The 25568-nt window shown below is 43.1% G+C and overlaps 1 protein-coding gene across 6 annotated transcripts in view; it reads left to right on the top strand.

Moving 5' to 3' along the window:
- Positions 1–25568, top strand: part of MAP2K5 (mitogen-activated protein kinase kinase 5) — a 142777-nt gene that overhangs the window by 50601 nt on the left and 66608 nt on the right. For all 6 annotated transcript variants that reach the window (XM_061595526.1, XM_061595525.1, XM_061595530.1 and 3 more), the window contains exons 13-16: positions 3024–3072; positions 5959–6032; positions 7611–7661; positions 14498–14569. In XM_061595526.1, the coding sequence (XP_061451510.1) occupies positions 3024–3072; positions 5959–6032; positions 7611–7661; positions 14498–14569 (246 nt within the window). The remainder of the gene's footprint in view (positions 1–3023; positions 3073–5958; positions 6033–7610; positions 7662–14497; positions 14570–25568) is intronic.

Here is a 25568-nt window from a genome sequence, read left to right as displayed (position 1 = left end):
TCATCTCCCAGGCCCTCATGTGACACTCTCACTACTTCTCCAAGGTGGTGTGCATGAAGGCCCCTAATGTCTCTTACCAAGAAACCATCCAGCGGTTGCTTAGCTTCGGAATAGTTGCTGCATGCATATTAGATCTTGTCCCTTCACACCATGCCAGGGATAACAAGCCGAGTTTTCCAAATATAGGAAGAGAATGTATCATAATTTTAAAGCTGCAGGCAACACCAATAGGAAGGAAGGTGTCATGGCGTAGGGTGCTGCTGAACAATTGCTAAATTTGAAGCAGGCTTTGATAATTTTAGTGGTTTAAAGCAGAACAAAAAGTTATTCTATAATGTACCATTTAATTAAATGCCTGTTTTCCACACTCATTATACATCAAGCTGACAAGTGAAATCCTTTAATCTAATGCAGGCAGCTATTTAGTCTTCTTTCATTGTAATTCGCAGCTCAGCTTCATTCTCTCCACTTTAGCTGCATGTGCGAAGAGCATCTTTTAATCTGATGCTGCCTCTTTAGAGCAGTTGCAGATGGGCTTGTATTTCAGGCCCAGTGCGGTGAGCTTGCCTTTTTCTTTTTTTTCTTCTGCGAGACTAAAAGTGTTTCACTTTTGCAGTCCAGAGGATTTGCATGGTCTTATTAAATAACAATCATTTATATAGTTCACTGTAAATTACAAATACTTTCTACTCCTGATGAGTGTTCTGAGGCAGCATCTTAAAACAAAAACACAGGCAGGGACCTCATGCTGTGTTCAAGGCCACACAATGGATCTGTTGCCAAGCTGAAATGAAAATGTTGCACAGTTGTTGAAAAGTTGACTAGTACAGTCTAGTCAGGGGCTGCCAACCTTTTTGGCTCCATGAGCACATTTGCAAATAGGATAAACTAGTGTGGATGTCACCCCACCCTCCAAGCACATATTGCAGGCTAGCCTACTGGCAACAACATAATACTCCTTTCAAGCTTAATTTCAGAGGGATGGGAGAGAAGACCCTACAGGCACCAGGGAAGGCCTGTGCTGGTGCAGGTACCCCTGTAGGCACCAATTTGGTAACCCCTGGTCTAGTGTGCATGGAGGAGTCAAGGCTACATAATAAGAGCCTTTAAGGAAATTCTGCCAATCACCGGCTCAGCAAAGAAGGTGGAGTGGGAAGCGGGGTGTCCTTGAATTCTGCCCCTGCTACTGCTCCTGAACAGCCGATGGGTGGGAATTTGGGCAGTTGGATTGGGGAGGGGAAGCGTAGGTGTAGTGTCTGACCGGATAGGGATATGAGTGCAGAAGCCTCCAGTTGGATCAGGACAAATATCTTGCTGATGTGTTTAAGAGAACACAGTTAAGTATCAACTTTCCAGATTCTGTCTGTATCCCCAACACCATCACCAAATTCCCTTTATTCAACAGCATCCTTTCTTTAGGAATCCAGTTTAATATAAGTAGTCTGGATTTCCACAAGTGAATGCTAAGGATTCAGGAATTTTTGTCTCCCAGTCTCATTCAGCTCTAACTGAAACCCAGGATTCGACACGAGCGTCTTGCTCCTGCTCTGTGCAACACAGCTTCATCACCTACTGCAGGCAAAAGATAAGGACATTCCTCCAGCCCTGTGTCTAAGCTAAGACTGGGCTACCAAACATTCCTAAACTGCCTTTTGCTTGCCATTTCACATGTTTATTTTCCTTTCCATTCTTGAAGCAGTGACACCGTGCACTATATTTTGAGCACTAATGTTGATTGAAGTTTTTTTCCTGCAGAAGATGTGCACTTAAGCTGTCAAGAGAGCAAGTGATTGATGGCAGGTCTAACTACTATTTGTGTCAAGGCTTTGTCAAGTCATTGTTGTCAAATCCTACTTATACTGAATACCAGCAATATCTTCTGGAGTACTCAGTCAAAATAGATTCTAAGCCAGCATCTCTTTGATATAATGCTTAATACCTTGTGTCGGCATTCTGAATCAGTAAATGGACTCTTATTTAATGTAAATGAATAGCTGTGATTTCTGATCAATGTGCAAGGGGTTATAGGGCATTGTTGGACCTGCAGTTGTGAAATGTTCTTTTTTAAAAAAGTTGTATAGTTGCAATGGAAAACCTGTTTGATTAAGAGGGTACTTTTTATAACCACTCATTCAGTAGACATACCTTGGTACAAAAACACTTAATGAGCTCATATTTGTGTGCATTTTGTCTTCCTCGTCTTTCCTTCCTTTGGTTAAAAATCCATAATTAAAAATCAATGCCATCGTGTACCTGTCCTGTAATGAGCAGCAAAATGCTTTCGCCTTTGGTGTGGGCTCTGCTCCCTGATGTGCTGTTGCGTATAACTGATTTCCCCCCACTTCTGCTGTAGTTATTTGTGAAGACTCAACTTGAAACATGTGGCCAGCTTCTAGTATTCTTCTTCCACTATAAGGACTAGTTCCTTGTTTATTTTTTTTTTTTAAAAAACAAAAACTACATTCCAGAATTATTTGAATCAGGACAATGAATCCAAAAGTGTGGAACAGCTAACAGGTGCAGAACTGGGAACAAAATTTACAGTGGTAAGAGAGTAAGATGTTCCACACCTTGGCAGTTTTAATTACTTAGCTGTTGATTGGATTGGCTCTACATAAAGCCAAGAAGAAATGCATTTTTCTAGGCAAGTAAACAGGTGTTTTCTGATACTTTTTATTACAGAACGTGGATAAATGTTCCCAATACAGAAATTAAGAAAGTAGAGCAGCAATCAGTGTAACACCTGCCCCTTACATATGCCAGCTATGTTACTAATACAGCCTTTGCTGACCTGTGCCCTCCTAGCAGCACAGATGATTATCTTTTTAAAAACAACTAAAGCCATCAGCGGCTACTATTTCGACAGTCAAAAGCTGGCATGATAGGCTATATGTTGATTCATATCCTCAAATGTGGTAAAAAAACCTGGTTTATTTATGTTGTAATTTTTACATCATTGGAATATAACTCAAGAAAATAAAAATGCATCTCTTCAATCATTCCTTTTTCTCCCTCATTTGAAGGTTGTTAAAGGCCTTACATATTTATGGAGCCTAAAAATTTTACATAGAGGTGAGTTGTGGATTTGTTCTTGCGTTTTCCTGGTGCGTGCCATAGTTTGTTTTAATTTCAGAAGAAGAATCACTGTGATGTCTTCGAGATTAACTGGTTCTGGTAGAATGAATTTTTCTTAAAGGCAGCAACCTATTTTATCTGTTGGATGAAGTGAAAATTTGACTGGGTACATATAAGCACGGGGATACATTGACGAATAAACTGAGGTTCGAAACTGAAAATTATGGGAGTGCAGATTGCTCCTGATGACTGAAATATTGTGAATACAGTCCAAGCCAATGAAAAGTAATTTACATGTTGATATTTCTATGACCATGCACCCCTCAGGAATAATTTCTCAGAGTAGTGTGTCAGCCACAGAGTTAGTCAGTGATATGGCACCTTCCTGGAGCTGTTCAGGCCCCTATATTATGGCTCAGCATTCTCCACTTTGGAGCGGATTGGCTCCATGTCTTGTCTTGCCAGTCCTCTTTTTGGACATCCAAACTGATGCTCAGGTGAGAAGTATGGCAGATGCAACCCATGCTGACAAACCTCTCTTTGTGAAGTATCAGCCTGGGTCTCCATTTTCATTTGGAGCATACAAATCTGCCATCATCTGCTGAAATACATAGTGAAAAACATCCAGTGGGAACCCAAACTGCAGATTTTGACCAGAGCCCAGTAGTTCCTAATGATGCAGCCGTCTGATCTTTAAATGAGCTAATTTGTGCACCCACCCTTGAATTCTTAAAATAGCCTGTAACCTCCAGAGGGAGCATGTGATCAGGGTCAGAACAGCAGCAACAATTTTGCTGCTGCTGCTGCTACTCCTAATGAGCGGGGGGGGGGACCCATACATATAATTATAGATATGTGTTGTTGCTGATAATGATCTCTTAGCAACTTGCATCTCAAACAGGGTTTTGCGTTGCTCTGTTTCCTTGAACTTTAGAATTCTGCACTATAATGCGCGTGTGCAATTAAGGTGGAAAATAAAAAATATTTTGAATCAAATAGATTTATTTCTTTAAAAAATCTATTTGGTTTTGAATAAGGCAACTGAAAATTTCTGTATTCAACATCCTGACCCCCTCCTTGACAATTCTGTCATGACAAGAAGAGAATGACCACATCCCATTCATCTCATAGCCTGGTAAAAACAGCTCAGATAGAGGTAGAATGCAAAGACATCTGTCCATCCTCCATAAGGCTTGTTTCATATAAATAATTTGTATTTAAGGAGACGCCTGTGATGATGGGCACATAATGTCCCATTTTGGCTCTTGTTTAAAGTCTTCCACATTCAAAATGGAAGCATTACTCACAAACAGTTGCTCTAGGAAAACATTATGCGTATACACTCTTATTTATTTAATTTTCTTAAACAAAGAAATTATTAAATGTGATTTTTTAAAAAAAATTGTGGTGGATTTTCTGGTGTCTGGTTGGTTTTGCACAATCTAAGAAGAGGCTTGTGGCACCTTAAAGACTAGAAAATGTTATGATGGCAATTTGTTAGTTTTTAAAGTGCCACCAAACGCTCTCTTGGTTTTGGCACAACAGACTAGCACTTCTTCCTCTCTGGAACTTGTTTGCACTGTCTGCCTGTTTTTAAGAACCATTTTGAGCCTGATGGCTGATGTCCCTTTTGGGCAGCCTTCCAAGGGCCTCATGCCAATGTGGGTGGGGCCACAGGGAAAACTGGGTGGAGCAACTAATGCAAATTTTACTTCGGTACAGTACTGCTTGTTTCTACACACATCCACACACCCCTGTCTATCCTCCATCTAGATAAGCAAGAGGCATTTTCAAAGTTCTCATCCTAGCCAAGCAAATCAGCTTGGTGTTTAAAGCAGGGCAAGTGAGGGGTGTGGTCTGGGGAGAGTTCTGAGGGCCAGATGAACAGGCTTGGAGGGCCTCGTTCAACCCTGGTGAGGTTCCCCACCCCTGATTTAGCTGCTTCCAAATCTCAGGAAGTGGCTTCTAGTATATTGTGAGGAGTTGTGGTCATAGGTAAAAAATCAGCTAACCCAAGGGAGCACTGGTACAAGGAAAGGACTATGTGCAGATCTCTAAGGAGCCCTTTACATCCCAGCGATGGTGTTCACCTGCATGCAAAGCTATTAACAGGGCTATTACAAGGTTAAACACTATGTCAAATGAAAGAAACTGATGGCAGGAAGCACAACTACACACAGTGTAGGACTAATTTGTGGGATTCACTGCAGCAGAGTGTAGTCATGGCCAGGCTGCTAGCCTACACAGCATTTCAAAAGGGCTGAACAAATTCATGAGGCATTGGCCTATCAGTGACTATAAGCTGTGATAGGTAGACAGGACTTCCATGTTACACAGGCAGTATTCCTTTGAACTGTGGGGACTAACCACTGAGAGAAGGCCATCATCCTTATGCCCTGCCTTAGGAGCTTTCCAGGAGCATCTGGCTCGCTGCTGTTGGAAACAGAATGCCAGGGTAGGGATGGGCTCTGGCTAGCAAGGCAGGGAAAAGCTAGTTTGGATTCTAGCTCAGAGGAATGTCACTGTGGTGCTTTGTTTGCATGATGAGAGATAAGATAGCATAACCCCCTCCATTGGCTCAGCTGGGTGAGCTGCCACTTGGCCCTCCTCTCCCAGAGCTCCCTTCCTGCTGCTCTTTTAAATATGTCACTTTTAAAAGAATGAATGCCCGGATTTGCTTGATTTCCTGCCCCCCTTCCCTCCCTCATCCCTTTTCTCCTCTTGTACTTTACCTGCTTGAGCGTAAGCCTTCAGGCACAGCTGTGACATTTCTAAATCTTAGTACAGCACCTAGAAAACTTTATGCTCCTTTATTAGTAGTAATAGCAAGATACATTTAATGTACAATGAAAGCGGCATGCTTTTTTTCCTCTCCCCGTACAGATGTGAAGCCCTCAAATATGTTGGTGAACACAAGAGGCCAGGTCAAATTATGCGACTTTGGAGTGAGCACACAGGTATGGTTCATTGGCCCTTCATCCACCTTCGTGCCTCTGTTAGCTTATGTTATGGGGGCTGCCCATTTGCTACCGGGCCAGGTTCAAGGTTCTAGTTTTGGTGTACAAAGCCCTATACAGCTTGGGACCAGGATACCAGAAAGACCGTCTTATCCCTTATATACCCAGTCGATCACTGCACTCTGCAGGTGAGGGCCTCCTGCAGATACCACCTTATCAGAAGGTCCATTCCACACAACATAGGAAACAGACCTTTAGTGTGGCGGCACCTGCCCTGTGGAATTCCCTCCCCTTAAATATCACACAGGCACCATCTCTGTTATCTTTTCGGTGCCTTCTTTCAACAAGCCTTTTAAGTTGAGACCTATCCCAGTCTGCATCTGTGTTGGAATTGCTTTTAATATGTTTTTTAAATTTTTTATTTTAAACGATATGTTTTTAACCCTGTTTTAAAGATGTTTTTAAAGCTTTTTTTAAAAAAAATGTTTTTAAAGTTGTTTTGTTTTAATGTATTTTAAGGTCTGTTTTTATGATATGTGTTTTTAGCACTTCTGTTTGCTGCCCTAGGCTCCTGCTGGGAGGAAGGGCGGGATATAAATCAAATAATAAATAAATAAATAAATATGTTTTCCAAACTGGCTGCAAGACAAACAGAGCCGTTTGCAGGAAGCTCCCCTCTGCTGGGAACACGAGATTCATCCTTTTTAATCTCCTGGTGACTTTTCTTCATCAGAATATGATTGTTCATTGTTTAATGACAGTAAAAACTGCTGATATTGTAATTACTACTTACGAATAGCAAACTTCATTGATATGCAGCTTGGCTATGAAAGCGTTTGGATCAGACAAAAGGGAGGGCAGAGCGCGAGGAAGCGCCTGGGGAGCCCAACTGGCCCACAATAAAAATTAATATTGGGAGCAACAATAGTGGTGGGCTTCAACAATGTGCAGCACAAATTTTAATTAATTTCCATTTTGGGTTTCCCTTGAGAACCTCTGTGATACTGACCCATGAGCTTGCTGCAATGTTGAATTGAATTGCAGCCACCTTTCCTCCCAGCCAAACATGAGGACCAAAGAGAAGGTCACTGCTGCATTATACGTTGTCAAAGTCTGTTGTCCCTCCAGCATATTTAGTGTTCATTCCAGCCTGATAATGAAGGTGACTTTATTCACATCTTGAGCCAGCTGACAGTGGGGGGAGGAGGAAGAGGACTGACTGGAGATGCTGAAAATAAAATAAAAGTAGAATCCTCCTTCCAATTGACTATATCCAACTGGTTGGTACAGTACTCAAATCTCTACGCATCCTGATTTAAAACAGAATTGTCTTTCAGATTATAAAGTGAAGTACCGTGGTTGTTTTAAATTAGGGCTCTTGTTCGAAAGGAAAGGGAGATTTCATCATTTTTAATGCCTTCACAGGCAAATTTGTTCTACCACTACCACCACACACACACTTTATATGATTTTTAGCTGATTTGTACATCGAATGATTGTAGGTTAAATGAGGAATAATTGCCCGTTTTATTCCCACATTATCTTTATATGGCTCTAACAGGCTGTTTTGTCTGATAGCTGGTGAATTCCATAGCCAAGACGTATGTTGGGACAAATGCTTATATGGCGGTAAGTAAAGATATGCAGATACTTTTATTCGTGGGCTGCTCAGTTTCGTCTGCAGTTTGGCTTAGTGCTATTGTGTTTCTTAAAATTTACTTATTTATTTTGGAAAACAGATTTGGAAATAAGGAAACAGTATTTTAGGAATGGGGAATAGTAAAAGAAGGATTTAAAGTGCTCATACCGAACTCCTGTGCAAGATCAGTCCATTCACTGACCGTTCAGTGAAGAGGCAGCTCTGTGGGTTCATCCCTATAATAAAAGTAGTGCCCCATGTGCACAAAGGTTTTGTGCGGGCATAGGGGGGCTTGTGCAGTGCCTGGAAGATGTACTAGATTGGGGGGGGGCTTATTTCAAATCTGTGCTCCGCCATGAAGGCCGCTGTCTGCTCCCTCTGTGTAACCCAGGGTTGTAAGAAGAAGGGGGAAAGTGCTGGAAAGCACTATACTGTAAAACCAAGACAAATGGTTGTCACTTAAGTTTTGAAGTTCTTGGGTAGGGGCAGAGGGCTATGAGGGCTATGACCATGCAGGAAGGCAAGTGGGTGGGCATGTGTAATTCTTGACTTGCTGCTGTCAAGAGACTGTGGAACTTAAACAGGGACTTCCCGGGCTGAGCTTGGGGCTTTCCCTAGTAAGCTACTTTGCACGCTCAGGTACAGAAGAGCACAGAAGTGTGAGAGATCACCTCTGCAAATGGCAGGCAGTATAAAACCTCTGGATCGGCTTTTTGCTCTTGCCTGGTCAGCCAGCGCAGTTGCTCCTGCCTCCTGCTGTTCATGCTCTAGCATAGCCTTCTGCTAGCTGAGGCTGATGGGAGTTGTAGTTCAAAGCAACTGAAGGGCACTGGGATGGGGAAGGGTTTAGTGCAAGCCCTGATTCCAGTCCTGGCTCTGCATGATACTTTAGTGCTGCAGATGTTTTGAGAAAAGAGGTTATAAATGTGTGCTTGGGCATGTTTACAGGTTGGATGTGCCCAAATGTATGCTCAGCTCACATAGGTAGATGGGCCTGTGTCATTCTGGAGCCCTGCTTGCACTACAGATGAAAGTGGTGTGTGTGTGTGTGTGTGCCCAATGCCCTTGGGTCCAGGCATCCCCATTGCCATCACCTTTCTGCTTAGAGGAAAGATTGCTTGCATGCCCAGCAGAAATATGAGGAATCTTGAATTGTGAAAACTCTAGACATTAGGATTCTTTACTTTTGCAGTCATTGATTTGCATTATATTTTTCTGACCAATGTATGTATATACATCACTTGGCCTCTTAAAGAGCAGAAGGGAGAATGTTTAGAGGGACTCAAAACGTATTGCTTTTGATATGCCTGCTGTGCTGGTGGTCACATCTCCATCTCCACAAGAGCTCGAACGCTCTGATTTCAGGGGTGGGGGGACTTCAAACAAATTATTTTATCTGACTTTTCTTGATGACTTTAAATAGCTGTAATAATTAAATTGTATTATTCCTTTTAATGTACAAACCTCGATTACATATCTATTTCCCAGGTGTGCATTAAAGAAATTACTTTTTTTCTTATTGTTTACGGATGACTGTGATGCATCCATCTGTTAATTGAAAAAAGTGAGGATTAAAGCTGTAAGATGTTTTGTCAGTTCTTTGGTGAGGACTGCTTTGCTGCTTGAATGAATTTGTTTCCAGTCACCAAGTTTTTTTGGTTTCAACTTGAAATAAAGAAAAACACTAGGAATGGAGGGGGGTGCAGAAATGTATCCTGTTCCATCGGATGCACAGGGGATGAGATGGGCAGATGTAACTGTTTTCGGGACTCCTTACAGTGCCTTTGTTATTTGAAGGGCTGGCATGGGGCTAAGTAAAATGCAAGCAACGAAACCCAATTGGTTGGTCTCAAATTAGGAAGAGCTTGTAACACAGAACAAACACACCAGTGTAGTCAGTCCCCCACATATGTCTAAACTTCACTTTATGAAATTTATACCAGGAGTATTATTTATACTTTGGATACACATACAAGTCTTTCCAAAGAGTGGAGTGGCGGTTTTTCTTGTTGGCAAACTTTCTGCACCTCCATTGAAGGAAATCCTCCTTCCCCTGCCCACTCCTTCGAGCGCTCTGCTTTGAGATATTTTCAAAAGGGCACCTTTAATGGTGGATCAGGTGTCTCATGGCTGGCCTGCTGTCACCTGGCATGGGAGCAACTCAGAAACGTTGCCTCAAGATGTCGGATGCTTCTGCTGTCCCTCTGGCTTTTCAGCTGTGGTGCTGGCAAATTGCTTCAAGGAATTTGCAAGCTGGTGCCTAAGCAATGTGGCTGCATGGATACTACAATACAAGCTTCTACTTCGAAGCAATCCTCTTAATATTTTGATTATTTGCTTAAAATTAAATTGTTAAAATAGGTTAAAAACAGACAAATCCCTGCGTAACAGCTTCAAGTCTGAAACAAGCGTGGCAACCTGCCAGTTCGACCTGGCACACAGAGCAATTCTATTGGTTCCCTAGTGGGCTTACCAAATTTCAATCAAGGTATGGAGGAAAATGTGCCAGTAATTCTGCTTGGGGGGGGGGTGTATCCTTAAAAGTTGAGTAGTAGAGAGATTCCCAAAACTGTATGTACTGCATGATTTTATATAAATTGATGCCCAGGCAATTCAGACTCTGTGCTAAGGAAAACTGTGTCCAGTATTAATGATGCATCCTGTATTCATGGTGCAAATTGAGCATATTTGCATAATTTATTCTACTACTGGTAAGTTACAGAGAAGAGTAAGAGATAGGTCGACCCCTGAAACCTTGTCTGAGATTTCAGCTGGCATTGCTCAGCATATGTTTGCAGCCATAAGGGCTAAAAACTTGGCTGTTTTGGTTTTTTTGAAGAAATGAAAGCTGGGGTTTTTAGGAAGTGAAATTCTGCAGCAACATCACATTCTGTGCTTTCCCCCCCTTTTCCTTTTGCTGCTCCCTTATAAAATCACAGCATACATGCAGCCTTATATATTTGATGCTTGAATATTTTTGTTTTGAATGTCATGGCTATGCTTGAGTGTAGGTACTTCACAAACTTGGTATCATATCAGCTGGCATAGCTGTCAAGGCTATCAAATGCTCCGAGAGAGAAGTTAGAGAGGGGAAAGCAAACTACTTTTCAAGAAGAGTTCATAGCTGGGCTTCTGAACCCTTGCATGGTTGCCTCTACACACCACAGAAGATGGGTTCTTGCCTGTCTAAATAGCTTGGTGGCCACCCTCCATGGCAAGTTGTGTGGCCCGAGGGGAGAGCAGCAGACCTGGAAGCTTTATACATAGGCAGAAGCTGGGATTGGCTCTCCGGCATCATCAGCCTGTGATTCCCTCCCCAACTAGCTGTCATAAGGACATAAGGAAAGCCTTGCTGTATAGGCCAAAGGCCCAACTGGTCCAACACTCTGTTCTGACAGTGACCAACTGGATGCCTATGGGAAGCCTGCAAGTAGGACCTAACGGTGCTCTCAGCACTTGCAATTCCCAACAACCAGTACTCGGAGGCATCCCTCTGACAGTGGAGGAATCTGGAGTCTAACCTCACAGGTCCCCGGTTCAAGCCCCACAGTTCCTGAGAATCTTAGGATAAGAAAGGCACATCTTAAAACCCTGTTGATTTGCCTTTGTTCATAGGAGCTCAGCTCAGAAGTGCTGTAGTCTGTTGTCCGCTGGTCTTTGCTTCTGGGAGGGTTCTGCCTCTGTACTGTCTAGAAGGTTGAGTCTTAAAGACCATTAGGCCATTGTGACTGTGTTTTTTACTTAACGTTTACTTGGCGCTAGAAGCTCCTGACCTAGGATTAGCAGCTGAGAGGAAGCATCCTTGAGCACGTTCGACTGGCACTAATTTGGGTGCATTTGTTTTCTCTAAAGGCTTCTGGGTTATTATGGAATGGAGGGGGAGAGGAGTTGTGCAAGGTGCCTGAACTAGACAGGTGCATTAACAGCACAGTGGGAAAGAGAGTCTTGTCGAATCTTTTTATTGTTGCATTTCACACTGTACTTGACCTTGGCAATACTTAGAGCATAGCTTCTGAGTAAGAAAGCTGGCTGACTATTTTGCGTTCCTTGCTGTCTCAAGTGGTATTAAACTTGCTGCTAATTGGTGTGAGCTAGACCTCTTTTATTTGCAGGTTGCAATGTACATTAGTTTGGGAACATTTAAACGGAAGCTGGTTTTCTGTAGCAACTCTCCTTGCTTAACACATTCAATAGAAATATATTACCTACTTGCATGAGATGGGCTACGTGAGAATAGGAAGGTTTATGTAGGGGGATATAAGGAGGTAACAATTCCCATCCCATTCTGTTTTTGTAGCAATCAGCATTGTTTCCATACCACTAGAATTCAACTTCCGCTAAAACCTACGTTGTTTGTCTTACTATCTGTGATGGCCAAAACCGTAGTTAATTCCAATGAAGGGAAACATCAAAAACAATGTGGAGAATAATGTACAGTAATTATTTATGTAGCATTTGCAGACCAAAAATAGATAGCAAATTCCACTTGTATTTGCTTGCATGGTTTTTGTTCCTGACCTCAGACAAACATGTGAATTGTTTCTGCTCCCATTTCTGACGGAATTCTCTGGCCTCGCTATGTGCATGTGAACAGTGGTGAGAGAGGTGGGAAAGTTATGTCCCAAGTGGTTCAAGACATCTAGTGTTATTTTGATGGTTTTGTTGTGTATATGTTTACATTTATTATGGCTTGATCACATTCTCTGTGTTGGAGGGGGATAAAAACCAGAAATTAGTAACATTGAAGGGTCCATTTAGTGAGGACTGGCCTTGTTCCTTGGGGACCCCCAGGAAGCTCCCTAATGGCGATATTTTTAGGGATACTGCCATTGGAGAGAAATTGGCCTCCCCTGGGACATTTTGGGCCATATGCTGCTCAGCTGCAGCATGAGGACGGAGGTCCTGATGCTCTAGAAAAGCAGTTAGGAACATGCAAGGAATACTAGCCCTGAATCGGTGAGGCTGCACACGATACTATAACACTGCCTGCAAGCTCCATCCAGTATTGGATGTCACAGGACAATTGGTGCATGATGTAATTGTATAATGCTAGGCAAAGCTACATACAGCTGAGGTTGGTACACTGCCGTTGGGACAGTAACTGGGTTAAATGTGATGCACCCTCTTCAAACCCATCTGTTCCTGGTTGGCAATTCTGTATGCCCCATAAACTCTTTGCTACTCATATAACCCACCCCAGTCAAGCTGGCCAAATACTTCATATTTGATTGCCTCCTCTTCAACTCTGCTCTTTACAGGAGCGCTTCCCTCAAATCCCAGTCAGCATACCTCTCATACTGGGCTCATCTACTTTGGAGCATTTCTTCTTACGAAATATACTTCTTTTACCTTCACTTTTCATTTGCATCGTCCACAGTTCCTGCTGCTAGCTGCCAGCTGCCAATTGCTTTTTCCCATTTGCACAAACAGGCATTCCTCTGGGGAGGATTAGTCTTGCTTTTTCCTTGTGGCCCCACCCCCTAATTATACATTTCCACTCCCTCTGGTTTCTAGGTAACTGAGCATGCTCAGTCTGTTCCAGCTGCAGTTGCTCCTTTTTTAAAAAAAAAAACAGAAGTGCTAATACCTGTGTTTTCACTGCCAGGATACAGCTGAAATACAAATCTTTGTTTGAACATTATGCTTTTGCACACAAGTTAGGGAAAAAAGAAAGTAAAGACACAATTTGCAGCAACATAAAAAAAGGCCAGCAGAATGGAGGAGAGCAACCAGAAGTTACTTGTCAGCCTATAGGAAATAAAATGCATGAAGGGAGGAGGAGGGAGTGGGTGTGGAGAGGGGAACGAATGAGACACCCACCTAAAAGCATCAGAAGAAAGCATCTGCAAGCACTAGGGAAAGAGAGTGAAGACTTTTTTCCTTCCCTTTTCTTATTATCAATAGCTTCTGTTTGCCGGTAAGGTAATGTGAACGATGCAAATTTAAAGGAGATGTGAGTAGCACCGAACACACAGTAAACCACCGTGTAGACAAGCCCACTGTGATTGTGCAGAAATGATTGTGGCTCCCTCTCCTGCCAATATAGTCCACACAGTAGCTTATCTCATGGGTCCTAATTAGGATGATGGAGACTTTCAGCCCTTCCTTTTGCTATCATTATAAATTTAGCAGGTTTTTCTTGTTTAGATATGTTGTTACTTATCTTTTACAACAAATCAATTATATACATACAAATTTAGCAGAGTAAATGCCTTTAGACATGTTATCAAAAACTAAGAATCTTAACTTTTACTTTATTTGTGCTGGTTTTGCAGTACGAAGCCCTATATGGCTTGGGACCAGGATACCTCAAAGACAATCTCACCCCTTATATACCCAGTTGATCACTGCACTCTGCAGGTGAGGGCCTCCTGCAGTTACCATCTCATCAGGAGGTCTGTTTTGCACAATATAGGAAGCGGACCTTTAGTGTAGTGGTGCCTACCCTTTGGAATTCCCTCCCCTTAAATATTAGACAAGCGCCACCTCTGTTATCTTTTCTGCGTCTACTGAAGACCTTCCTCTTTCAACAAGCCTTTTAAGTAGAGACCTTACCCCAGTCTGCGTCTGTGTTGGAATTGCTTTCTAATATGTTTTTAATGATTCTTTTTTTAAAAAAAGATGTTTTCTTAAGATGTTGTTTTTGAGATGTTTTTAAGATGTTAGTGTTTTGTCCCTTGTTTGCTGCGCTGAGCTCCTTCTGGGAGGAGGGGTGAGATAGAAATTTAATTTATTATTATTATTATTATTATTAGGTTGTGTTCTCATTTGTTGGCATTTTATTAGGTTCAACTATTTCTCTTCCCCCCCCCTTTGTTTTTCACAGCCAGAACGAATTTCAGGAGAGCAATATGGCATTCATTCTGATGTTTGGAGTCTAGGAATTTCCTTCATGGAGGTAGGTGCATTTATATGTTTTTGTTTTTCAGCTGTGTTAAAAGAGCACACTTGAGTCTTGAGTCCTCATTCATGCAAGGTTTTTTTTTTAAAGAAATCCTGTATATGAAGTCACTGCATGGAGGAACTAACATATGAGCCAAGTAGTCCATGCTGATGCCTAAATCAGAGAGGGTTTATTCACCACCCCCACCCAGCCCTCCTCTTTGGAGGGAGAGACATGTGAATGGGGGCTTCCAGAGAATCAGGCATCAGCATGGATAGCCTAGCTCACACACTGCTTGCACAGCTGAGGGGGGAAGGCAGGGCCAATCTTGGTGAGAGATTTCTACGCATATGAACTTGGACTAAGATTACAACGTGACTGCATTTTGCAGCATTCTTTTGCATGCTCAGTAGTATAAAATGATCAGTTTCTATGTTAGAATGGATTTGTTCTGTATGAAGAAGTTTCTCCCAAGGGTTCAGGAATGTTCATCTCCTAAAGTTTTTTGGGACAATGAGTGGAGTCTTTATACCCTGGCCCAATCAAGATTCTATAAAGTATTTCTGACCTAGGTGGAAATCCACTCTTGACTGCAACAGCAATTATTATATGGAGATTAAGAATTTTACAAAAACCTGCCCCGTGGATTTGTCATGGTGAAGCTGAGCACAGATCTCAGCCTGAATCTTCATCCCTTGCATGAAGCTCATCTCTCATCTTAACATAATCCCATGGTTTTTGTGATGATAAAATGGGAGGAACAGTTCTGCTTCCTGTGTTTTAGCTTTGCATGGTGACTTCACATAGACAGTCTGCTACCCCACAACTAAAAGTTTGGACCTTATAGGGGAGGTCATTAAACATGATGTCATAGGGTTTGTGCAAGCAGCTCTAGGTGTGGGCAGTGCCATCACTTGAGGCCTACTATTTGCCTCTCCTTAAGCAAACCCATTTCCCTCTTTTTCTCCTTCTGCCTCCATCTGTCTTCTGAATCACATATATGGGACAATTTGTCTCTGTGTACTTTGTTAATTGGTGTGGCATAGGCTCCTTGGAGACCTCTCCTCAACATGATCGTTGTTTAAGTGGTTTGAGTGATGTGTTAAAAGAGGAAAACAAGGGGAAATGTCTTTAGAAAGGTGAAGGTGATGCTCCAGGAAGCCATGCAAGGTCCTTGCTGTGAAAATCACATTATCAATTGACACTGGACTGGGCCAGGTAGCGTTCAGAGAGGACAGCTGAACTTTATGTTGGAATTTCCCAACACCCCTTTTTGAGCCATGTCACTGAGCTTGTGTGTTTCTTTAGAAAACTTGGGTAAAGCTAAAGAGGTTCTTTCGGTGATCTCTTTTAGTTGGAAAAAGAAAACATGCCACGGCTTAGAAATGCATCAGGGCCCTGGATCCCACATACATGGCAGTCGGTTGAGTCATGATGCTGAGGCATTCCATGACAGCAGACACACTGTCTTCTGAACAATTGTGTCATGTGTGTTACGGCTGAGATCTAGTATTGAAAGTTTCTGGCAAAATTGCTAGTCCTACACTGGGCAGCAGTCTAGACTGGCCTTCCCCAACATGCTGCCCTCCAGATGTTTTGGACTACAACTCCCAATGACCATGTAGGCTGGGGCTGATGGGAGTTGTAGTCCAAAACATCTAGGGGGGAACCTGATTGGGGGAGGGTGATTTACACCTGGACAGCAGTAGGCCAATTGTGTTCTGTAGATTCAGTAACTGTATGTTAGGGGAATAAGCTGAGAGTTGAGACGCGTTGGGCCATTTGTTCTGAGCACTAATGCATTCTGCTCACTCCTCCACCTACCAGGCCTGAAAAGGCTACTCCTTGCATCAGTGTGCAGCGGCAAAGAGCCCAGTCAAATCGCAATGTAGCGATGCTTCAGAGATCACCTGCTTAAACTTGGCCAACTCTATTGCCAGTTTGATATTCCTTTCTATAATCTTCCTTATAAACTTGGAGCAAGGGGGTGGGTGGAACAAGTCAAGCTATTTATCCATTTTGCCCAGCATTGTCTACTCTAAACTATTGTTTATTTATTGATTAAAATTATATTCCACCCTTCCTCCCAGTAGGAGCTCAGGGCAGCAAATAAAAACACCTTCTAGAACATCATAAAAACAGACTTTAAAATATATTAAAACAAAACATCTTCACAAACGTATTCAAACAAAAGATCTTTAAAAACATCTTAAAAAACTATTCCAACACAGACGCAGGGTGGGATAGGTCTCAACTTAAAAGGCTTGTTGAAAGAGAAAAGTCTTCAATAGGTGCCAAAAAGATAACAGAGATGGTGCCTGTCTAATATTTAAGGGGAAGGAATTCCACAGGGTAGATGCCGCCACACTAAAGGTCTGTTTCCTATGTTGTGTGGAATGGACCTCCTGATAAGATGGAATCTGCAAGAAGCCCTCACCTGCAGAGCACAGTGATCGTCTGGGTATATAAGGGATAAGACGGTCTTTCTGGTATCCTGGTCCCAAGCTGTATAGGGCTTTGTACACCAAAACTAGAACCTTGAACCTGGCCCGGTAGCAAATGGGCAGCCAGTACAATTCTTGGACTAGGTGGGGCTTTTGGTCTGATCTGGCAGGATGTTTCTTACATTCTTATGTAATCTAGTACGCTCCAGATACATCTGGAGGGCACCAGTTTTGGCAACGCTACTTTATTCGTATAGGAAATGTTTTGGCTGAAGTGATTGTCCTTTTTTGAAATATTCTTGCTGTGAGAAACATATAAACTGAAGCATAAGGGTTTGTGTGTTTTCCCTTTTTTCTTTATTTCGTTCCTAGTAGTATTAAAAAAAGATAAATTGGACAGGAACAAAAGAGACATGAGCCATCTCTTGGGATCTGGTTATGAAGCCTGTAATATTGTGCTAGGGCCACTGTTGTCATCTGTGTGCCATAAAACCTCCCAAGAGCTTCTTGAAAGGATTGTTTAGGGTATTTTGTGTGAGCTGCTTTCTCACGCTGACATTCCGACCTGGTCAGCAGACCATGGCATTTTTTTAGCATATGTCGTTGTCCCAACCTGAAAGCACAGGCTGGTGAAGCAGCTGGTGTTCAGACTGAAAAGTATTATAGAAACTATTATTATTAATAGTTGTCATCATCAATAGCATCCAGAAGTGTCAATGTGTCCATCATGTGGCTCCTCTGCATCTTAAAACAATGCATCCCTCAGCAGTAGCACCTGCTTTGCATGCAGGAGGACCCAGATTCAGTCCCCTTCATGTCCAGATAAAGCTGCCAGAGACTCCTGTCTGAAAAACTGGAGAGCAGCTGTCATTCAATGTGGACAGTTCTGAGCTAGATGAATCAACTGGTCTGGTTCAGCTTCAGGCAGCTTGCTATGCTCCTAGATGTTGCCACTATCTCACAGGTCCTAGTCCCAATGCAATTCTGTTTGGCACATCTGCTGCTAAATTGAATTTGGTCACCTCTTGGATTTCCAATGCCAGGTGAAGAGGGCTTGCGCCATAGAGATCCAGTCCTATCTGCTTCCATAGGGAGTCATGGCCCGTGATAACTTTCGGTTCATTACTGGAAGTTCAAGCTGCGTGTCACTCATCTTTAACTCTGTCAACTTCTGCAAGACAGAAGCTGAGTATTAACTAATCCCATTTAGAGTAACATTATTTCCTCATTCTTACTTTGAAGATTTCAAGTAGTTGTTAATTGAACACATTAGACAGATCTGGGCACTTTTCAGTACTTACGGTATGATTTGTTTTAAATTGCTTTAACTATTTTCCTTGCCACATTTCCAACCTGCTTTAGATTTAAAAAGCAAGACTCTTTTTCTCACCAGCTATCCAAGGAACCAGCTAGCGATTTGGTGGCTGCAAATCACTTCATTATAGTAACAGGCAAACCAAAAGGTTGAGTTATAGTTTTAAAAACATCTTAATAATAAAAGCTCTAGATGTATTTGCCTCAAGAAGCATCCCATAGTCTACATTAGCCTTTGCCAACTTGGTGTCCTCTGCATATTTTGGACTATTAACTATAACTCCCATCAACCTAAGTCAGCATGGCCATTGGGAGTTGTAGTCCAAAACATCTGGAGGGCACCAGATTGGGGAAGGCCGGCCTAGTTTGTTGCCCAGTGTAGGCTGTGATTGCTAGAGCTGATGGGAAGTGTAGATAAAAGCATCTGGAGGACATTAGGCTGCCAAAGGCTGGCCTACATCTAGCCCACGGAGCTGCTCAGATCTCCAGAGCCTCTGATTCTTTTACCAGCCTTCCATGATCTTTGCCCCCAAATTACTTTTCTTGCATGTGCAGTTATGGCTGACTCCAGTTCCAGTTGGCCCTTTGCTTAGTTAACACAGTTAATACAGCCATCAGGATCAGCAACGTCACTGGAAGGATGTGTCTGCCCCACAAGTGATCTTACAACCCCTAGCACCTGTTTCCTGAGGGAGATGCAGTGTCTTCTGAAAGGAAACTAACTCTGTTTTGTTGCCAGATTCTGTATTTGACAAGAATGGATACAAGCGCTGCTGGATGCAGAGTGGACGTTGCCTTTCTGTTTAGGCTGCCAGTAGTGGAGGCTGTGGTTTCATAGAGCTGGTACTTTCCCCATGTTGTTGAGATGAGGTGACAGCTGGTAAAGAAAAGGAAAAAAAGCCCCTCATTTCATTCTCTTTTACAGTCAGTTTTATATTACTTTGAATTATTAAAGGGCGTATCTCTTTCTCATAAAGTTCATGCAGGTGGGGCCCCCTGATGTTCCTTTGGACTATTTCTGGATTTGCAGGCTGAGTTTTTGGTCCTTCCTGGACAATGCCATTTATTTTTATGTGTTGATATCTGGCTCAGTTCTGGGTAGATAACAAGCCAGCAATAAATGTCTTTATAGAACACGGGGTAGACATCTGGTAGCGTCGGCACTGGAGCTACCGGGATCCTTCTGGGAATTTAAGCCCCTTACTTCAAAACAGATTTTTTACTATCATTGCTAGTGTCGCCTCCTCCCCAACCCCTTCAATCTCTTCCAATTTATGTGGAGGTGAGCTAGCTTACAGCAGGAGTAGCCAACATGATGCCCTCCAGAGGTTTTGGAATACAACTCCCATCCTCCCTTATCAGTGGCCATGCTGAGTAGGGCTGTTGAGAGATGTAGTCCAAAACATCTGAAGGGCACCTTGTTGGCTACCCAGGACTACAGTAACAACATGAACTGTGGCATATAAAATGATTATAAACTATTGATTAGAATCTATCCTTAGTGGACCTTAGTGTCCTCTTAGGATAGCCTTTGAGGGAATGAGCATGTCTCATCCCTAGTGGTGAAATTAGGCCCCTTTGAATTGTGCATAAAGAGTGTGGGGATGGAACCCAAGAAAAAGATTTTGCAGCAGAGACTGAGATATCAGTGCAGATGGGTAGAACAACTATATTTCTCTTTTTTTACCAAGATAGCATCATTGGACAAGAATTTCTCTTACAGTCCACTTGTCATACCTTATTGTATTAAAGGATTTGCAAAAATTCAGAGATAGGACAGTCTTGGTTAAATCTGATGCCTTCCACCATTTTTAGAAAGGAGATACAAGAACAGGGTATATTTTGAGTGCCCTTGTGTTCTTGAGGTTTTGAAATAGATTGAAGATCTTGCACATAGTATATATAGTTCTTTATATAATGTAGAGAGCCAGTGTGGTGTAGTGGTTAAGGTGCTGGACTACGACCTGGGAGACCAGGGTTTGAATCCCCACACAGTCACAAAGCTCAGTGGGTGACCTTGGGCCAGTCACTGCCTCTCAGCCTCAGAGGAAGGCAATGATAAGCCCCCTCTGAATACCACTTACCATGAAAACCCTATTCATAGGGTCACCATAAGTAGGGATAGACTTGAAGGCAGTCCATTTCCATTTTTATATAATGTGCCAAGGGGATAACATTGGGGCTGGATTGTAGGGAGAAATGCAAGGATGTCCATCCATGATACTGTTATCCGTCTGCTGTGTGGACATGGTAGATATGCAACTGCATATTCTCTCTCTGCAGTAACTGAAGTCAAGGAAATGTTTAAGGGAGAATGCTACATCTTGCCAGGGAAATTCAGAACTGCAAGTTTTGTTCATAGTTTTATATAATTTATATAACTTTATAACTTTACAGGATTGTTACTTTTATCCAGAAAGGTAGTTCTGTTTTGTTAAATTCTTGCTTTGTGATGGTCTGTTGACTAGATAAAAATAAATAAATGCATCCAACATAAAATATTATAAAACTTCCTAAACTGAAATATAAAAATTGGTTAACCTTTACTTAGCTCCATTGTCATGGTACATTCTTCATAGCTTGGGCTCTGGTGACTCAAGAGGAAGAGCAGTCCAGAGTTAATTCACTGTGTGCCTTTGTTCATAGTTGCTGCACCGATGGTAAACTAAAGAGGGTGCTCTTGGTTGGTCTTAAAGAGTGATGGAGCTGTAGGGGAAGAGGTGGACTTACTGAGCTATCTAGAGGTCGAGCCATGTAGGATTTGGGAGGTTAAAACCAGCAGTTTTTAAACATTCCCTGACTATGGAACTACAGCCATTCCAGCAGTTGTTTTGGGGTATCAATGTACAGTGCTACAGGGACATATACGCGGTGAAAGACAGACTGATGCATTCTGGATAAATTGCATTTTTCAATCGTGTGTGTGTGTGTTTGTGTGTGTGTGTAAGAGAGAGACCATTCTAGTTGTTCTTTCATGATTTTTGCCAATTGAAGATGGTCTGTATGAAACCCAATTCTCTGTTGTCACAACAGAAGCTGACGTCCAGTGTTAGTGGTACTACCGTTTTAGTGGCGGTAGAATTGGAAGCAAAGGTTTCAGTGCCCAAGGCCTGGGTCATGAATTAATAACTGCCTCCTCTGTGGCGGGTGAGGCCCATCAGAAAAGCTGGGAATGAAGAAGTTGCCTTGCAGAGTGCTATCAATCACCCAGTGACCATAACTTCTAGCAATTAGTGTATTTTATGGGCCTCTGCTTCAGTGGCTTGGAAGCGCATATGCTCCAGTTGCAGGGAAACTTAGCCAGAGTAATATTCCAGAATGATTTATCCGCTTGCTGCACTGGGAGGTAACCCTATATTAGGGGAAGAGTGTGAACTGAGCTGCAATAACATGTAAGTTTAGGTAAAGTTTGCCCAGGTTGAGACCTCAATGCATCATTTCTTTTCCAGCATTCATTACTGGGCTATAGCAGACAGGCTTTATACTGAAGAAATAAATAACATAATCGTTTGAACAGAGAAGTGTACAAGTAATGAAAGAAATCTCTCTCTATGTATGGTTCTCTATGTATGGTTCTCCTATACAAATCTATCTATAAACAAAACTCAAGTAATTAGCCATTTTTATCGCTACTTCTGCCCTTTTTTTCACAGAAAGGCATAAGGCAAACCACAGTTCATAGAACCCTGCTCGGTCTTGGCGGTCCCATCCTGCCAAGTCTGCAGCAAGCTGGGAGCTCAGGAGCCCCATCTAACTCCACTCTCCCCCCCAATAAGTGAAGCTGAGAGAGGTAGGAAGGAGCAGGAAGGAGCCTAATTTACCTTCAGGGCCTTGCTCTCTGGCTCTTGAGCATTTTCTGTTCATTGTCTTTAAATTTTTCTGGTTTTTAATTGCTTTTGTTTATGGTGTTTTATCTTGTTCAGTTGCTTTGAGAGTTTTTCCTTTGTATAAAGTGACTGACAAATGTAGTAATAATTCACTCGCTAAATTCAAGCCTTGCCCATATATCAGTGAGGCTTACGAGTGCACCAATAACAGCCAGAAAAGTGCAAGTTGAAACTCATGATAGTGCAATTGTATTTCTTGCCAGAATGCGAGACTCCTTTCCCCAAGGAGATTACAATCTCAACTTTGACAAAGGAAAACAAGCAAAAGGGAGGGAAATAGAGATTAAACAGAGGAAAAACATACAACACCAGCACAGGCTGCAGGGATGGTGGGGGAGAGGCTGCTGTGGTCTACAGAACTTCCATCTCTGTCACCAGGAAACCACTCTGAGGGCCTGCACCTGGTGTCGGGCTAAGGAGACAGGAAACTAGGGTTGCTGCTGGTGTACCATCCACCCTGCTGCCCGGCATCTTCTCTGACTGAGCTGGCGGAGGCCATCTCAGCTGTGATATTGGAGGAGCCCAGAACAATAGTACTGGGTGCTTTCAATGTCCATGCTGAGACTGCCTCTAGTGTTCCAGCTTGGGACTTCATGGCCTCATGATGACCGTGGGGCTGTCTCAAGTTGTCACCGGCCCGAAGCATAAGGCAGGGCACACTTGGTTTTTGCTGCAGATGGAGGAAGGGGTGGTCTAGAGGTGGGGGTGTGGATGTCACCTCATTGTGATGGTCAGACCACTTCCTGATGAAGTTTAGACTTATGGCTCCAATCCTCCCCTGCAGGGGTGATGGACAGATTAAGATGGTCCTCCCCCAGAGACTAATGGAATCCACAGGATTCCTGAATGCCGTGGGGGAGTTCCCAGTAGATAGAGCAGGTGACTCTGTTGAAGCCCTCGTAATGCTGTGGAACAGGGAGGCGTGTCAGTCTCTTGACACGGTTGCCCCTGAGTGCCCTCTCCAGCATTGTGGAGCCCAGTTTACACCTTGGTACACCAATGAGCTAAGGGCAATGAAACAGGCTAGACGATGGCTAGAGCACAAGTGACGAAAGATGTGCTGTGAGGCTGATCAGGCACAAGCAAAACATCATAACTGTGCTTACTGTGTGGTGGTGAGGGCGGCGGAAAAGACCCACTTCTCTGCCACCATCGCATCCTCAAGTAACTGTCCAATGGAACCGTTCCGTATTGTCAGGGGTCTGTTGACATCAACTCTAGTAAATTGAGTTTTAGACCCTTCGGATGCCCACTGTGAATGGTTTGCAAGGCACTTTGGGGGTAAAGTTGCTTGCCTCCGTAGCAGTCTTGATGCCCCATCCACATCTACTGTAGTCCCAGCGCTGCAACTTCTTGGGATCGTTTTCAGTTCATGCAGCCTAATGACATGGACAAGGTACTTGTGGCAATGCAGCCAGCAATGTGTCCTCTCAACCCTTGCCCTTCTTGGCTTATTAAAGCTTGCCGAGGGGGTTTGACTGAGTGGATCCAGAGTGTGGTCAATGCAACATTGTGGGAGGGAGTGGTTCCAGCCGCCTTAAAAGATCTGAATCAGGAGGGGCTGTGCAAACCCTGGATAGGTGCCTAGACTTGGTGGTGGGCTAGATGAAGGCCAATAAACTGAGTCTGAATCCTAGCAAGACAGAGACACTGTTGGTTGGTGGTTCCCGAGTTTGGATAATTGGTCAGTTGCCTGCTTTGGATGGGGTCATACTCCTTCTGAAAGAGCAGGTCTGTAGTTTGGGGGTGCTCCTGGATCCATCTTTGTTGCTAGAGGCTGAGGTGACCTCAGTGGCTAGAATGCCTTTCACCAGCTTTGGCTGGCAAGACATCTGCGGCCATTTCTGTATCCGCATAGCCTGACCACTGATGTCCATTCACTGGTATCCTCCAGGCTGGATTACGGTAATGCACTTTATGTGGGGCTGCCCTTGAGGTTGGTCCAGAAGATGCTGCTGGTGCAAAATGTGGCAACGTGACTGCTCACTGGGGCAGGGTATCTCCAACATTTCACCCCGCTGCTGAAAGAATTGCACTGACTGCCCATCAGTTTCTGGGCCAAGTTCAAGGGCTCCTACAGGGAGGAAGGGTGTGATATAAATCTAATAAATAAATAAAATAAATAATGTAGTTTATAACGTCACATCTACACCATAAATGTAAAACACTTATCACTTTAATAGTATGGGATCTTCCAAAGAATCCTGAGAACTGTAGTTTAAGTCTCCTAACAATTCCCAGCACCCTTAACAAGCAACAGTTCCCAGGATTCTTTGGGAGAACACCATGACTGTTAAAGTGATATAAGAGTGCTTCAAGTGTATGGCGTGTTTGTGATTAATATCTGATAAAATCAACTTAAAAACATACACAATATCACAATAATGCACCATACAATAATAATAAGCAGGAAAGGATTAAAACACAACATCCGTTTCAGCAACCTAACAGAGAAGCCACTAAGAACAAGATAACACTTAAACTACACACTCATCTATACGCCGTCTGAAAGTAAAATGTTTTTTAGGCCTTCTAGGCAGCACCAAGGAGGAGGCCAGTTATATTTCCTCAGACAGGGAATTCCAGCATTGTGGGGCCATCACTCATAAGACTCCATCTCTGATGCCCGCCAACCTAACCTCCAGAAGCAGGGCCTCCAAAGTGGATTGGCGGGTACGTTCATATGGGCACAGGCAATCCTGTTAAGTAACTTGGTCCCAGACTAGGGCTTCAGAGGTTAACACCAGCACTTAAAGTTGATTCCTAATAGGTGTACTGTGGTCCAGATGCTGATGCAAAATAGGTCTACTATGCTCCAAAGGCTTATCCTCTGTCAAATTTTGGTGCAACTTTTGAGATCCAAAATGATCATTTGAATGAAGCACCTTTACATGTATTTATTTTATGTTGCCTAATTTGGAGACATTATGCCTACTGAATACTGGTTGCTGGGAATTACAAGTGGGGAGAGGGCTGTTGCGCCCAGATCCTCCTTGTGGGCATATCACCGGCATGCGGTTGGCCACTGAGAGAGCAGGATACTGGACTAGATGGGCCCTCTTTGGTCTGATCCAGCAGCCAGGCTCTTCGTATGTTCATTTGTTGTTCTGCTATTACTCCCTAAGGCAGGGTAGAGAACCTGTGGGCCTCCAGATGAAAGCCCTTCATCCCTGGCCATTGGCCATGCTGGTTGCCACTGACGTGAACCAGACTCGCTGAGCTTTGCAGAGCACCAAAGCCTCATCCTTCAGACCGCAGGAAGTCCTCTTCAGCGCTCAAATTAAACACATTGATTTTCAGCTTGTTCGCCAAACCTGTGACTGCAGCTCTCTCACCAAATGGAGATAGCTCTACATCAGTATCACTTTT

Source organism: Rhineura floridana, chromosome 14 (genome assembly GCF_030035675.1).
Source record: "Rhineura floridana isolate rRhiFlo1 chromosome 14, rRhiFlo1.hap2, whole genome shotgun sequence".
NCBI classification, from domain to species: domain Eukaryota; kingdom Metazoa; phylum Chordata; class Lepidosauria; order Squamata; family Rhineuridae; genus Rhineura; species Rhineura floridana.
Note: the sequence above shows the minus strand (reverse complement) of the source record. Positions and strands in the feature narration are given on the sequence as shown.